Genomic DNA, 16,631 nt, shown 5'->3' with positions numbered 1-16,631 from the left:
ATTGCCTTGATATTGGCCCACACTGCGCAGTCCTCATTGGCATAACTCAATCCCATGCATGTGCAAAATCTCATGCACAACTGATAGTCACAACTCACCCTTTCACTTACCTCTAACACCTGTCTCTATTGAACTGTCCATGCACTGAGTTAACTGATGTATTCTTTAGTTGATTTATGAGTTAATAATTAGTGAATTAATTAACAATCAATTCACACAACTCATCACTAGTGTATTCTTTAGTTAGACTAAATACAACTAGTTCAACTAAGTCAAACTGAACACAACTCCATCAACTCCACATCCAACTCCACAGAACTCACATGCATGAGTTCTAACTGAAGTCCTCCATGCAATAGCTCAACTAACACATAAGAAATCACGTGATTCCTTCTGTTAGCTGCATGGCCACATCCGTAGCTCGAACTGAAGTGCTCCAAGAGAATAAGATAATGTTTAGAGTCCAAATATTACTAAGGGCTAATAATATTTGACTGTTTCTATTTTTAGCCAAGCAGTCTAAAAACAGACTCTGATCACTCCGCTGTGAACCAAAAATAGAAGTCCATCTATTTCTCCCAACATGACCAATCATCCATAAACAACATCCTGCAACTCATAGACCATGATCCATATGTCTAAAAATAGACTTTGCGCCAAAAATAGTTTGCGGGCCCACTTAGTGAAGGCGACTCCTTTCCACTAAGCTCCATCATCTTGTTGCATTTTCAACACTCCCTCTCAACAAGATATGGATTATCTACAACCCCTATCCTGCAACTTTGGAATGTTTTGCATGCAACACATTTGCACGGTCCACTTGCTCCAACAACACTTGGATCAAAAACACTCCCAACTGACCACTCTGTTGGGCTAGGAACATACTCTGATGCTGAAGCTCTACCTGCTGCTGACAAGTGCTCCCTCTTTGACATCTGCGCTACTGCAACATCTCCATGTATCTCGCACCATTGCACACTTCTCTGTGCCACCTAGCACTATGCAAAACACTTGTGCCTCTCGCACTGCTGCAGCCTGCTAGCTATGCGCTGTCATGGGATTCCCTACAGTGTCGCTCTCTCTGCCGCTCCATCCGCATCTGTCTCTACCCAATCAATCAGTTCCTGCTACTCCACATCGGGGCTCTCGTAGCAAGGTCTCATCCAAGAGGTTGGGTACCTCAAGGATCCTGCCTGTCCTCCTTGGGACGATCACTCTATATCGCCCCACCTCCTACTTGGAGTACCTGGAGGTATGGCTGCATGTGATCCCTCAGCCCACTTGGCTCGAAGTTTCCCCCTACTGGAGGTCTCTGCATGAGTAGATGTCTCTACTCGATCTCCTCTCAGCTTCCCCTGTTGTGGCTACTCCACAACCTCCTGAAGCTGCTGCACCAATCGTGGCTCCTCCACAATCGTCTGAGACTTCTTCTGGCTCTGCATGTTGAGAGGTAATATACCCTCCCTCTCAACCACCAAGTCTCCATCATTTACCTTGCTGCTCAAGGCTTTGCATGCATCTACATGCAACTAATAAAGGTTCCTAACTCGAACCCCTATCTTTCGGGTTTCTCCAGTTGTCTTGCTACGCAGGAAAGCCTTTCCCTCGCTGAAGACAACATCATATCCCTTGTCTTCTAACATCACCACAGAGATAAGATTCTTCCTCAATCCTGGAACATGCATCACTTCTTTCAATCTGAAGGGTTTACCAGACTCCCTCTCAAAGGAAATGGTACCGATATCGGTCGCACTGTATCTACCATCATCGCTCATCTCGATGTGCACTCCAAGATCTTTCTCATCCAGATCAGAAAACAAATCTCGATCTCCTGTCATGTGAGAAGACGCACCACTGTCCAAGAACCATACCGATCCCATCACACTTGATATCAAGCATGCGATTAGCAAAAAATCCAGCTCAAACTGCGAGGCTAAGGCCTCTCTCGCTGCAGATCCAACAACTTGCTTATTTTTCTTCTTCTGCGAACAATATGTGGCATCTCCATTCTCAGCTTTGATGTTTCTGAGTTTATCCTTGAGCGCCATTCCACCAGCTCAAAACTCAACCGCTTCTAATCTAAAATTCGTGAGAACAAAGTATTTCTTGTACAGAGATCGACTGTATGGGCATTCACCGGATATCTCACCTTCCAAAAGAAGGATGAATCCAGACGCTACCTGGCCCAATTACAGACTCTGCCTGAAGAAATAAAATGTAAACACTTTCTGAATAATAGATTTTATGATCAATCCCGCTTTGATATCCCGTATAACTTTTTCTACAAATCAACCAGCTCCGATACCATGTAGAAATTTCCTGCAAATTCTCTACAAATCTAGCTCTGATACCATGTAGAAATTTTGAATAATAAACACTTATTCACAGAGATTATCCCGATTATACACTATTGTGGAATACATGCACAATACATAATCTCCTCTACGTTGATCATCAATTTAGTAGCATCAAAAACAATGAAACATCAATCGCATGCGCACATTAACACAGTATGTAACCCGGGGAAAGCTGATAACTGAAAACCCCACACTATCTGTATATTATAATGATAGAGAACATGTAACAATACATAGTACAATACTCCTCGCAAGCACTCAATACTATCTCCACCTGTTACACACAAAAACTAGCTCAGATCCGAACAAGTCACAGGTTCAAATCTCCTCCGCTGCTTTTCCTGCCTCCACTGCACAATGCAAATTGAAAATCACGTGAACAAAAGCTACAATTGCCTTGATATTGGCCCATACTGCGTAGTCCTCATTGGCATAACTCAATCCCATGCATGTGCAAAATCTCATGCACAACTGATAGTCACAACTCACCCTTTCACTTACCTCTAACACGTCTCTGTTGAACTGTCCATGCACTGAGTTAACTGATGTATTCTTTAGTTGATTTATGAGTTAATAATTAGTGAATTAATTAACAATCAATTCACACAACTCATCACTAGTGTATTCTTTAGTTAGACTAAATACAACTAGTTCAACTAAGTCAAACTGAACACAACTCCATCAACTCCACATCCAACTCCACAGAACTCACATGCATGAGTTCTAACTGAAGTCCTCCATGCAATAGCTCAACTAACACATAAGAAACCACCCGATTCCTTTTGTCAGCTGCATGTGCCACATCCGTAGCTCGAACTGAAGTGCTCCAAGAGAATAAGATAATGTTTAGAGTCCAAATATTACTAAGGGCTAATAATATTTGACTGTTTCTATTTTTAGCCTAGCAGTCTAAAAATAGACTCTGATCACTCCGCTGTGAACCAAAAATAGAAGTCCATCTATTTTTCCCAACATGACCAATCATCTATAAACAACATCTTGCAACTTATAAACCATGATCCATATGTCTAAAAATAGACAGTCTAAAAATAGACTTTGCGCCAAAAATAGTCTGCGGGCCCACTTAGTGAAGGTGACTCCTTTCCACTGAGCTCCATCATCTTGTTGCATTTTCAACACCCTTGACAATGACTTTGGCACTGTAGGTATCACAGTATTACAGCAGTATTAGTGGAAGAAGATACCTCAGTGAGTGTGTTAGCATGGTCAAAAGTTGAAGTTGTAGACAATGAGTGTAGCAGTAGAGGCAACATGGATAGAAGCAGTGGTTGCAGGACAGAAGCAGTGATAGCTGCAGTGGCAACAGTGATAGCTATATGTGGCAGCAGGTGAAGCAGTAGCAGCGGTGGTGGTTGAGGTGGACAGTGGTAGCAGCGCCAACAGGTGTTTGTGAGGAAGCAGTAGTTGGTTGATTGATTGTAAGGGAGGCTGAAGACTCCTGCAAACTTGATTTGCAAACATCTTCAGATTTGGGGAGTTTCGTACTTCCTTCCAGCATAGCTGGTAAATGTGTATGTAATCATACATGTAACAAAGCTTGTTTGGATGACTAATTTTGTGTACTGATCTTTGATGAGATGTTGCTTTATGATCTGATCTGATGCTCTCTTAGTTTAAAATAATAAACTAACCAATTGTGTGAAAAAAGAAGGAAACACTGATTCACCCCCCTTTTTATTTCCAACACAAGTCAGCTTCACTTAAGAGACCCTTTGGCTCCTCCAACATTTAATATGAATAAAGAACCCTACACATATCACAGCTGCAATCTTGTGCAAAAAGAGCTAACCTGAGGTGACCGAATCGCTATGTAGCCGAGCTGTGTTGGAGGAGAAAATTCATGATTGTTTTTGATGATCTATGAAAATATAGCAAAGGTCTGGTCTAGGTTAAGAAAGGTTATGTGGATGACACATCTGGGCATGCGAATGTGGAGGCCTCTCTGAGATTTGGCCAAGTACCCGTCTGTGTATACGAGCTGCATCAAAACTCTAAGTTTGAGCTGAAACTTGTGATCAATCTAGGCCGAGATATGTGTCATGCTGGCAGAATTGGAAGGGACGGTTCTGAGCATGTTTTGTGTCATGTCCATAGAGAACAAGGCTGAAGTTTATATGTATGCTTCAGGAGGGTCGAGCCCTAAACAGAAGTTGATTTAAGGTCGTTCCATCTTGGAGTAGACCTGTGATTAGGGGCCGAGATCCCTATTAGGGCAGTGCAGGAGATCAGGTCTCAAGAAGAAGGGTTTGTGCAGGGTCTGAAGCAGTTTAGAGGCTGAGTTGTTGGGCTGATGTACAACCGTATAGGTTCCCTAATCAAAAGGGCCGAATTCTTTAGAATTGTGCTTAGAACAATGATGATTTAAAGCAGCAGATTGGAGACTACAAAGGTATAAATTTGCTTCTCTTTTACATTGATGAATTATATATTGAAGGATGCCCATAACCCAGATCTGTATGACATATGTACTCAGTTTAAAGGGCTGGTTAGAAGAGCCCTTATCTCAGTTCCTTAAGAAGGACAATGGTCTAAGGGCTGATTTGGGTATCCTATTTAATGGAGTTTCTTCTTCTGTGTTTGGACAATGATGCTTGTCTTGATGACAATGATGTATCGCAATATCATTATGACAGTGGTATATGCAATGCTCTTGTAATATTCCTAGGGAATCTTTACAATAAATAACAAAGCAAACATAGACATAAAAACCATGAAAATCAAACACATGAATTAGTCCATGAAATTGCACCAAAAACTGCTTTGCTGAGCCATTTTATTATAATATGAAGAGGGTACAATGAGGTGCTGGAAAGAGTGCACCTGGGCTTGCTCAAGGCAAGCTAGCTAAGCCCAAATGAATAATAAGAAGTCCCTCCCAAATCTGATGCAGCTCTCTCTTGGCTCTGCGCTGAAACTGTCAAGAAATATGTTTCTAGTTGTGAAGAACTGCTGCTAAGGCCTCCTCCAGTGCTCGGAAAATTATGGAAAATTAACCCCAAGCTCTTCAGCAAAAACCCACAAATACCCACAAAGGAATTGGCCAAATGTAGACCTTGCAATTTTGGCCCAAATTTCCCCTAGATCCTCTTGCTGTTGGCTGAGTTGAGACCCTTGTTTGGTCCCTCAAATCTGTCCAGAAAATTCTGCAATTTTAGATATGAGATCCTTGTCAAAAACCCAGAAAAACCTAGAAAGGGTTTCCCTTGGTTCCAAACTTCAAAATTTGACCCTTCACAACTTGGCCCTCCACCAAATTCGAATTCTGTTACTGTGGCTGCTCCTATCAATCTCTACTCTCCAAACTACAACAATCCTCCTCCAATGGCCCTCCAAATGAAATCCCAACAGCTCAGCTCCTAAATCCTTCTCTCAAGCCTCCCCACAATCAGCTCCACCAATGACTGTGTAGTCCTGGGACAAGTCTACGCAGGCCCAACCAAAGAAATTTGTCTTGCTAAGAAGGGCACTCTCAACTCCCATAAATTCTCTTCCTTCACCTGCAATTTGGACAAGGAATTGCCCAGTAATGGTATAGCCTCTAATTTTAGTACCCCACTTCACCCAAGAACTGTGTGGTTCTTCTTCTGCATCCAGGCTGAAGCTAAGGCAAGTCGTACCACCTGAGACTGGTCCCCCAAGTCTCCACAAAGTCGTGACAATACCTCCCTAGGGTGGCACTCGTGGTCCACCGAAGAAGAGGGTGAGATTTCCCCTTGGAAACCTCTGGTGCTAAACAACACTTGTGACTCGGATGAACAACTAGAGCGACAATGTGTAAACGTCAAATTATCAAAAGGTGCCCAATGTTGCCTTCAACCCGAGTTTATTTATAATTGTTGCCTCACCTTTCCTTGTGCGTCCCTCATCCAAATATTTCGACTTCCTTTCCACAAAATCGATTTTTCCTCCAAGGGGTGCGTATTCCATGAGGGGTAATCCCCATATTATACTAATATTGAAGTTTTTGATTTCTCCTAAGCCCCATGTACCAAAAATGTCTCCAATGCTCAGATTACAAAATTTTGCTATGCTTAGCACTTCCCCAATAAACTTAGTTAATCCTGTTACATAAAAAATCAAAATTGGGTATATCACAGCTCTTAGGGCAATGATATATGCAGTTCTTATGATAGTGATATGACATTGATGAATGGTAGCGTGCTAATGACAGTGATATGACATTGTATGGTAGTGATACTTGTCCTGATGTATGGTAGTGCATGGCAATGATACTTGCCCTTATATACTATGATGATATGACATTGAAGATAGTGATACTTATGACTGTGAGGATAGTGATATGATTGTGACAAAGATTTATGGTACCTTCAATTTTGTGGAGGACTCCATGACAGACTTGTGAACTGCATCTTTTGAGGATCCTATATGATCCTGTGCTGGCCCTGAATGGCCTAATGTGTTTGATGTTGGAAGGCTTATGTCTCATTATTATTGTACTTTGTATCTCAGCTAAACACTGATTAACTAATAGAAGAAGAAGAATTGGTTCTAGGTTTTCCCCCTTGTGGGGTTTTGCCCCAGTCTCAGACCAAAATCGTGGTGTCTCTATTTGTGTATGCTTTTCTTCTAATGTTCCTATTGTTCTGCTGCAATGTTTATGTTGATGTTCTCTCTATATAATTGCGTATGATGATATGGGTTGAATGAAATGTGAAAATTGTTGAAATTTAAAAACAATGCAATTATCTACTACAGGGAACTATCTAGCCCTAAAATTTATAGTTCCTACGCCAATCCATCAATCAATAGGTGCAAGTGAATAGTGGTATGGTGCGGGTTTACTTCATGGAGGATGCCACCATCATGTGCCAGTGATGAAATACCCATGGTTGCGGGGGAACGACCCCCCCTGTCGAATCCACTCCGGGCGGGAGCACATCAAGAGTGACACGAGGAGCGTGCTCCCGAATTTGCTCCCCAATTTTTTTTTCGCTCCCTACCTTTTAAGGAGTGATAAAGGGAGCTATTACAATTTTTTTTGAGTGTGACAGCCTAATGTTCAATCCTATGGCCCTACTGTTGATATGTAGTTCATGGTAATTCTCCTTTATCTTTCATTTTCTTCCTTTTACTTAAATTTTTAACATTATCATGAAATGGCTCAGGATGTTTGAGAGTGATTTCAATCTCAATGAATTTCATACGGAGAAAGTAGAATTTTAGATCTCACTCAAAATTCAATAGACTTGTCATTTTTTTAGGATTTCATGATTGTGGGTGATTGCAATGTTTCCATTGAATTTTGTCATGTACTAGGGTATGTAACTTGTATCTAATCAAGAGCAACAAGCCCTCTTTGCGGGGGAGACTCCCAATGATCAAGAGCACCAAGGCCATTCAACTATGTAGGATGAGACTGCCAATAAAGCACGAGACAAGAAATTAGAAATTTCTCATGGCAAGAGGGCCAAGCAGTAGATAATAGAATTACTTGTCTTTTCTAGTTTCTAGTACTTTTTATAACTATTGACTCTTTCATATTTATTATGGTATGTTTTGTAAACAATATATGACAATTTAAGTTTGAAGTTCGATGTTGGTATTTATAACTCATTGGTAATGAATTATGAATATGATGCTTCATGAAAGTTGAAAGTTGAAACATTTCATTTCATGTTAGATATTCTTTGTTATAGTTTGGTTCCTTCATAATGGTAATGGTTACAAGTACAACTTTAGTGATACATGATGACAAATGTTATATATTGAATTTTGAAAGCTTGAAACTTTAAGATTGATGAATCATGAGACTCGATATGTTGTATGTTACTAACTTGTGGACGTGGTTGATGAAGATTATAACTTCTAGATGATTGATGCTATATGGTTCAATCCATGTTTCTATGTTTTTTATATCTAATTGATCATTATATATATTGAATTTTGAAAGCTTGAAACTTTAAGATTGATGAATCATGAGACTTGATATGTTGTATGTTACTAACTTGTGGACGTGGTTGATGAAGATTATAACTTCTAGATGATTGATGTTATATGGTTCAATCCATGTTTTTGTGTTTTTTTAATCTAATTCATCATTCTACATGCTTTTGTTGACATATATGCATCAAAATATATCAAAATATATATTATATAAAAATTCGTTCCCAAACCAGGAGCTTTTGAAAATTTTGCTCCACTCTTTTGCTCCTGCTCCCGCTCCCCACTTCTGCTCTCGTTCCCAAGTAACCTTGGAAATACTGTCATTCTTGAGTGTTATGATGTGAAGAGGGGGCAATCATGGCAGCTAAGTTACCCATTTCCTCGGCTGATTGTTACCACCCCTCTCATGCGCCTTTTTCATCAATGATTTTATTCTTGCATAGCTTGGGCTACAAGCCTTATTTATGCACTAATTGCCCCTTAGGGATGAAGCAGTTTATTGTTCACTAGGGTTGGGATATCAAAGTTCCTTTCATTTTTTATTTGGTCATGCATTAGTTAGAAACTGGGTGATGGTTAATAAGGTGGTAGATGTTGTGTTAGGCTCTTGTCCATGCACTTTATTTTTATGCTAGCCAATATTTTGTGTTTTATCGTTATGGCTAATGCTTTTTCGTTTCTTTCTACTACATCAACCTCTAAGAGAATATTTTTTTGGGTCCCTACTCAAAAAATGAGGAAATTAGGGAACCAATACCAGTGATAGATAAGAATCAACTTGAAGATTGGGACATGAAACCAAAGAAAGACAGAAAGTGATAAGAATAAACTACCCTAGGCATGAATCATCAATCAACGCCTCCTATTTGTGCCTCTCTTGGACAATGGAAAGAAAGGGCTCAAAGAAGGTCACACTAAAGTAGGGGTTGGGGATAGCCACCAAGGTGAAGCATGGAAACAAGGATACAACTGAAAACAGTCAATTTTCCTATTCAACTTGTGATTCATATTAATATGCTCTTAAAACATTAAATGAAAGCACTTGATTACAAACATGGTTAATGTACCTTATAATGGATGACCCACCTTCATCTGATAAGTAAGCTAGATGTCACAAAGCACTGACTGGAGCATAGATGGAGGGCCTTTGAGGTTACCTATCTCTAGGTCACATAGGGTTTCTGGCTGGAAAACTGAACTAAATGGGAGAAAAGTTTCCTCCTAGGGGTCACCCACTTGGGTAACAATGCCAACCCATGGTTTTCCACACATGGTTTAGAAGGGCACCTCACCTATTTAAGGAAGGCATAACTGTCATTTGTATCTGGAGTTGGAGAATAAGAGATATCATTTGATTCACTTCTATATTTGTTAATAATTTGGCTTAGTATTTTCTTGAGGAAAATTTTGTGAAGGATCTAGCAAGAGAATTTTATTGTTACAGGTGAAGGTGAATTAAGAAAGTTAGCAAGGAGCCACAAGAGGAGTGAAGTGCTACAGTGAAGGATCTTGATAAGGTAATAAATTTCCTTAAGAGTCTTCAGTTTTCTATGCTTAAACTAGAGTATTGAGTGTGGCAAAACTTGATTTGCTTTCCAACTCGTACCTTAGGATAGTGTGGAGACTACCCCTTACTACTTAAAGAGCTGGTTACACACTCTTATCATCATCTAGATCTTGGAATATCTAAGATTTCTTGGGGGAATTTGTTAGGCACACCCAAGGGTTGCTCAGAATCCCAGGATTCATTGCAAAACCAAGTTTCAAGGAGTGTTAGGTTGACCCCTTAGCCCAGTAGGATTTAGGCACTGGTCTTTAGTTTCCTTTTTCTCTTAGCATTTCAATTCACTTCCTTTTTTGTAATTGTTTTGGGTAACATGGGGTTTTATTTTTATATTTATTTAGATCTATTTTGTTTTTTTCCAAGTCTTGAGTCAAAGGGTTAAAATATTTTGGACTTGACTTTAGTTTGCAGAATGTTCATTTTCATACTCAGATCATAAGACATTTGACAATCTCTGTCCGTCCATTAAAAACTTGAGAAAGCTAACTCTATCTTACCTTTTCAAACACCTCTTTCACATCATTTATCAGTCATTGTATGCATGTGGAGAGTTTGGAGCTGATTTGACGAGTAAACTCAGCATGCTATTGATTTGGAGCTAATGTCAGAGGGGAATCCATTTTCCATTGCTGTCTACCTATCAGCTTCCAGATTGAAGAGGTCATTTACAGATTTATACCCACTCATTGGAGTTATCTGTTGCATGTTTACAGAAAATTTTCATAACTTTTATTTTATTTTTCTCAGAACTTTTATTCTATGTATCTCAGAGATTTTAATTATGTAATTTAATGTGATTTTGCACATTTACGCTATTACATGTAACAGAAATCAGCAAACTTGTATATTTGGCCTCTAATAGTTCATATTTCCATCATTTACATGAATTTCTTTTTTTTTTTTAAATTACATTTTGAATGTTATGTATTTCTAACTTTTTCCAAGTTGACTGAGTTTTCTGACTCAGCCCGGGTTGATTCCCAGTTTAACGGTTTGCCTAGTCCAATCTGATTTCAGGTTGATTGACTTTGTTTTGAATACTTGTCAATGGTAATAAACTATGAAGAATGGGAGTATTATAATAGGAAATACCATGCTAGCTAGAAAATTGTTTACTGTTTTATAACTAGATCATTAAGAATACTGATCTGAACATTGGGGTCAGATTTTGGTAACCTGAAAGTGTGCATTGATGTAATTATTATTCATACTATTTGACAGTGATTTTTATATTATTTGAACAGTTGATGAAGAACCCATCTACACCTCAACGATTCTGGCTATCTCTATTGAATGATTCTGTAAGCGTAGATTTCATCTTTCTTTGTCTCACTATATTATGTTGGTTCAGTTTAAATCATCTCTTCTAAGGAAATGTTTGAAAACCACTTGTGAATTGTCTTGTAGGTGGAGCTGCTTATGTGGCCAGATCATGCTTTAATCAATGTTGCTGAAACTAACCTGTTGTTAAACAAGTTGCAAGAACTGTCTCTAGCAAAGGTCCGAGGTGATTTGGAGGTTTCTCATAATGACGAGTCTCCTCAAGCTGTCCAGCATGTGAGGCTGGCACTTGCTACAAACCTTGGCCGTGCTATATTGCAAGAGTGAACACTGTTGATTTGATATATCAAGATCCTGTAAGTTGGCAATAATTTGTGAAGAGCATTTGATATAACCAAGGGCTCATATTTGTCAAATGCCAATGGAAATGGAGTGAACATCAAAGCTACATCTCAGTTTCTGTTTCCAGTAAATCAACGAGGGATATGGCTATTGTTGTACAGTTATTTATGGGGGCAGTGTCATTTAAGAGCCAATTTAAAGGAAAACGAGTCATGAAACTGCTATAGGCTGACATTAGAGACTGTTACATGCCTATTCCATTTGAAAGGCACCTTCACCAATTGATGTAATCACCAGTTTCTAAATATAGAGTGCAGACAAGTACATAGATTTTATCACTAGGTTTCTTGTTGCAGGGGAACCAAAATGCACCTTTACTAATTGATGTAATTACTGGTTTCTAAATATAGATCACAAACAACTACATAAATTTTATCGCTAAGTTTCTTCCTGCAGGGGGACTGACCAAAGTGTATGTAATGTTAGATGATCCAAAATACAGAAATCTTAGTTTAATAGTTAGAATATAATATTTAAGTATTTAGAATATTTCACTAAATATTGGAGACCTTTTAGAAATAGTGAATTGTTGTTAAAGATATGGCATCTAGAAATGTGTCCTTTCTTAGGCTCCAATTTAGGAAAATAGTTAGTAGATTTGTTAGGATAGCATTTAATATAAATGGACACTCGTTAATTAAATAAGTGATCCATAACTAAAATAAGTTAGCTTATTTAAAGAACATTCTCCTGCATGCAAGAATGTTGAGATTTTGAGTGTAAACTCTTGCAAATTTTCTATGTAAATTTTTTTTTCCTTGTTAATAAAATTTGTGTTTGAGGACATTTTTGCCATTATTGTGGTATCAGAGCAATGGTAATGCAACTGGTGTGAGGAACACATTCCAGCATAAAAAGCTATTGGAAAAATCCATTAAATTGGTCAGTGGTTAATTGGTATCCAAATTGTTCAGGGTTTTATTAAAGGAAAATAAATTTGATTATTTAGCTTTTAAATCTTGAAATTTAATTTCGCATTATCAATATTTTTTATCTATTTTTTTATATTTGAATATCCCCCAAGTCAAAAATGCGCAGCCAAGTGTGAGAGCTTTGTTGAAAGATTGATCGTTGTTTCTTTGTGAGTCTGATTGTTAGAAAATTTATAGATTATGAAAGAGATCACCGTTGGTTTGGAACTTGAATAGGTGAAGAACATATTAATTTTTGGATGTAATATGTTCTTTGTACTCAAGCCAATTGTAATGTTCCAAACTAGGAAAAATAGTGATATGCAAAGCAAACAATAAAAACACCATGAAATTAAATCAAACCATCAAACCACAAAATTGGCAACCAAACTGGACTGTTTACTCATTTTATTGAATGGGAAGAGGTGTACAACAAGGCGCTGGAATGTGTGCACTTGGGCTTGCTCTAGGCAAGCTAGCAAAAGCCCAAAATAAACAATAGAACACACTCCTCAAGTTTGCTAGTAATCCGGCCCAAGAGCTATGTTGTCACTGTCTAGAATGGTGGTGCTGCTTGGAATGATCTACTGTTAGAGCCTTCCCTGCTGCGTAGAAAATTCTGGGAAATTAATCCCAACCTTTACGCAAGAAACCCAGAATAACCAATGAAGGAATTGGCCAAATGTTGACCTCAAAATTTTGACCCAAATTCTTCTTAGCTCCACTAACTGCTGGATGAGTTGGGACCCTTGTTTGACCCCTCAGATCTGCCCAGAAAATTCTATAAAATTAAGAGCGTACTCCCTACCAAAAACCTTGAAAACCCCAGAAAGGGTTTCCCTTGGTTCCAACCTTCAAATATTGACCTTTCAAAGCTTAACTCTACTCCAAATACGAATTTTGTTGCTATCACTGCTCCTGTCAATCTCTGCACTCCCAACTCCAACAATCCTCCTCAAATGGCCCTCCAAATGATTTCCTAGCTCCCTAGCTCCAAAATCCATGGGATAATGTTACCCCAACGAATTTCACTCCAATGACTGCGCAGCCCTTGCGCTGTTGTTACTCTCCCTGTTCCGCGTCGCTGTTACTCCCCCTGCTTCGCGCTGCTGCTGGAACTCAGCCTCTTCGCTGTTACTCAACCTCCTGCTACTGTACTCAGCACTCTTGTTGCTACTTTCATGTTGTTGTAACTCAGCCCTTCTGCTGCTCCTTTACTCACCACTATAACTCGACCTCCTTGTTGTTACTTCCCCTTGCCGCTGTAACTTGACTTGCTATTGTTGCAACTCGACTCACTGTTGTTGGTACAACTTGGAACAAGTAGAATTCCCTCCTAGGGCTGACAATCAAAGTCCACCAAAGCAAGGGTTTAGATCTCTGCTTGAAGACACTTGTGTGCTAAACAACATAGTAACCCGGCTACGCAGGTCAAGCAACTAAGATTGAGTTCAATATGTGAAAAGATTAGATATCCAAATGAGGAGAGTTGCCTTATTTAGATTTTGTAGTGCACTTTGCCCTCCATCATGGGTCCCTCACTTAACCATCGATTTCCCCTCCATGCAAATTGAATTAGGGAATGCGTATTCCCCTAGAATGGGTGGCCCCCACGTATGCTTAACCACATCGAATTAACTTCTACCAAGTCTAGCCTCATAATGAAATCGAATGGGCCCCCATCACCTCCAAAATTAGCCCCAAAATGTTGAAATTAATATTGCTCCAAAATAATTTAGGAAGGGACACGACACTAATAGAGTTGAGGTCTTTAGCGGATCTCATTAATGTTTAAAGCATTGTTTAGCCGAAAAGAACATCGTTCAACAACGTCTAACTATCCCTCTTCTCCAAAGCTCCTGGTCACATGAATCCGAACAACAACATGGGACTATGGGTAACCTCACGGAATAGCAAGCCATTGGATAACAAGGAAATCTTCTGATGGTGTTCCCAGTTTTCGATCCAGGTCTGTGGATCAATCTCCACAGAGTTATATTATTCTTAGTTTCTGTTGGATCGATCGATAGTAACTGAACTCATCCTCATGAATGCAATTATTATCTGGGCTTCAATGACATTACTCTGATCTCAGATTCCAAGGACCGACCTGAAGTGAGTTAATTTCATCAATTGAATAGATTAGTTGGAGAAGAAAAACATTATTATTCCAGTGTGAAATCCCTGCAAGGTGAGCCGAGCAGAGGGAGATTTGTTAAAATTGGCAACTAGGGCCAAACTCCACCTTGAACAACTCATATGGTGGAGATGATATTTTTATTGAATTCCCCTTTTCGAGAGGTGTAGGATTGATCTAAGGATCATCTCATTTTGACAAGTACAAATGGAATTATGAATTTATTTCTTCTATGGACAAATTGTCAAGGTCAGCCAGAAGTCAATTGTAGGCTCATAAAGCCCAACCAACGTGTCTCTTCACCCTCAACGTTGTGTATATATAGAGGAGTCATTTTCCTCATTTGGTCACTCATCATTACACATCTTTCTCTCTTCATCTGATTGGATCGTACGAATTTCAAGCAACCCATTCTTCTCCACACGTGTAAAGAGTTGACTGGGTATTTTTGGTCTTTGTGTTGACCAAGTTGCAGCTAACTTTGACCAGTGTTGACTGGGCATTGTTTGACTTCATTTGACTGCAATTATTTGGGAGAATTTTTGTTTGGGCAAGCCACATATTTTGGCATAGAAACCAATATTTTTTGGGCAGTTTGACCAACATTGACTACAACCCTTTGACCACAGAAGTTGAGTGTGCATTGACCAAATTTTTCAGGACTGTTTTGGGCTTATTTGGACTATCTTTGGACGTTGAGTTCACTGGGTTTGATCGAGCAAAATTGGAGAAGAATTTTTGCTAGTTTGACCAATGTTGACTTTTTGGTTAGGGCATCTTATTGATTGCAGTTTGACTGGACACTTTTGACAGTGTTTGCAAGTTAATTTTGTATATTGTACTTGTTGAAGGAAATGTAAGTAGGTTCGGTTTTCATAAATGTACTTTTGATATTTGTATTTATTCAAGAAAATAAATATTATCTCTATAATACATGTCAATGAGTTTCTTGCTCATTGAAGTAGCTCTAGTACTTGTTAAAGTGGTATAGGTGAGTCAACGAGTCAAAAGAATTATGTTGAAGACCTTAAGGGAATGTTACACCATGTATATTTATGTACGAGAGTCAAAGAAGACACCTCCAAGCAAAGTCAAGCCTCCTAGTAATGGCACCAATAAATGAAGCAAATTGAAGCAAAGAAGACAAGTCAGCCTAAAGGAGGGACAATCCTCTATATATAAAGGTTGTCCACTCCTCCAACATCCCATTCATCTACCTCTGAAATCGGTGAAGTAAAGGAGCTGAGAAAAGGTGAGCGAAGGGTGAAGAAGGAGCCTCCAAGTGCAACGAAGAAGATAGAAGGGACAACAAAGATTTTGGCACTGTTCTAGGGCCAATACCAGTCACATGTGCGAAGGATAAAGAGGGTTGCCTGCGGTTATGACAACAACAACTTACATTCAAGCATATCTCATTGTTTGGGCTTGAATTTGGGCCTACAAGGCCTCCTATCCAAGCGAAGGAGGGTCTGCAAGCAAAGGAGAGAGGAACCATATTACATCAAGAAAACCTCTCACACGTGCAAAAAATAGGGCAATAGAACAATGCTACCAAGTCTGCATCTACACCTCAAGGAAGAGTTGATTTGGTCAAGGAGGAGGTAGGGATCATCACAAGGGAAGGGACTCATCACAAGTGTCTCTTCTAGAGCAAGTGCAACAAGGTACATCAATAATTGAAGGAAGAAAAAAGTGTCGGAAGGAGGACGAAGTGTCGGGGAATGAAGTTCTGAAAGGAGGAAGACAAAGTGCCAGGGAAACCAAGTGCAAAGAGGATGAAGGACTTGACTTATCCTTGGAGGATATTCTAGTCAAGGGTCTAGGGTTTGGCATTGATCAATAAGAAGCTTCAATAAGAGAAAACTTACCGAAGGGTTTTACTCTCTAGAGAAGAGAGGTTTTGATCCTGGTAGAGAGCCAACATCTTGTGTTCTTGTTCTTATGTTTTGTTAGCAGTTTGATGAAGCACACACACATGCATTAATAAGAAGAACAAGAAGATTAAGCTAACAAGACAAATTGTAAAAAGACTTCACAAATTGTTATCATGTCAA

The 16,631-nt window shown here is 39.2% G+C and overlaps 1 protein-coding gene across 3 annotated transcripts in view; it reads left to right on the top strand.

The window, feature by feature from the left end:
* The window catches only part of LOC149262316 (nuclear pore complex Nup85-like protein), a 414,372-nt gene extending 402,461 nt beyond the window's left edge, over positions 1-11,911 (top strand). Inside the window, exons 17-19 of one of the 3 annotated variants that reach the window (XR_016259007.1) lie at positions 10,377-10,506; positions 11,091-11,147; positions 11,254-11,357. Coding sequence is in view for 1 of the 3 variants with exons in the window: in XM_089424013.1 (XP_089280139.1) it covers positions 11,091-11,147; positions 11,254-11,454 (258 nt within the window). In the remaining 2 variants the exon portion in view is untranslated. Of the gene's footprint in view, positions 1-9,726; positions 9,800-10,376; positions 10,507-11,090; positions 11,148-11,253 lie in introns of all 3 variants that reach the window. The other 2 variants (XR_016259008.1, XM_089424013.1) reach the window with 2 other exon arrangements.
* Positions 11,912-16,631: the final 4,720 nt, after the last annotated feature.

Source organism: Pinus tabuliformis, chromosome 6 (genome assembly GCF_031772625.1).
Source record: "Pinus tabuliformis cultivar Carrire ecotype Pingquan chromosome 6, CPIR1, whole genome shotgun sequence".
Lineage (NCBI taxonomy): Eukaryota > Viridiplantae > Streptophyta > Pinopsida > Pinales > Pinaceae > Pinus > Pinus tabuliformis.
This window is presented reverse-complemented; position numbering and strand designations above follow the sequence as displayed.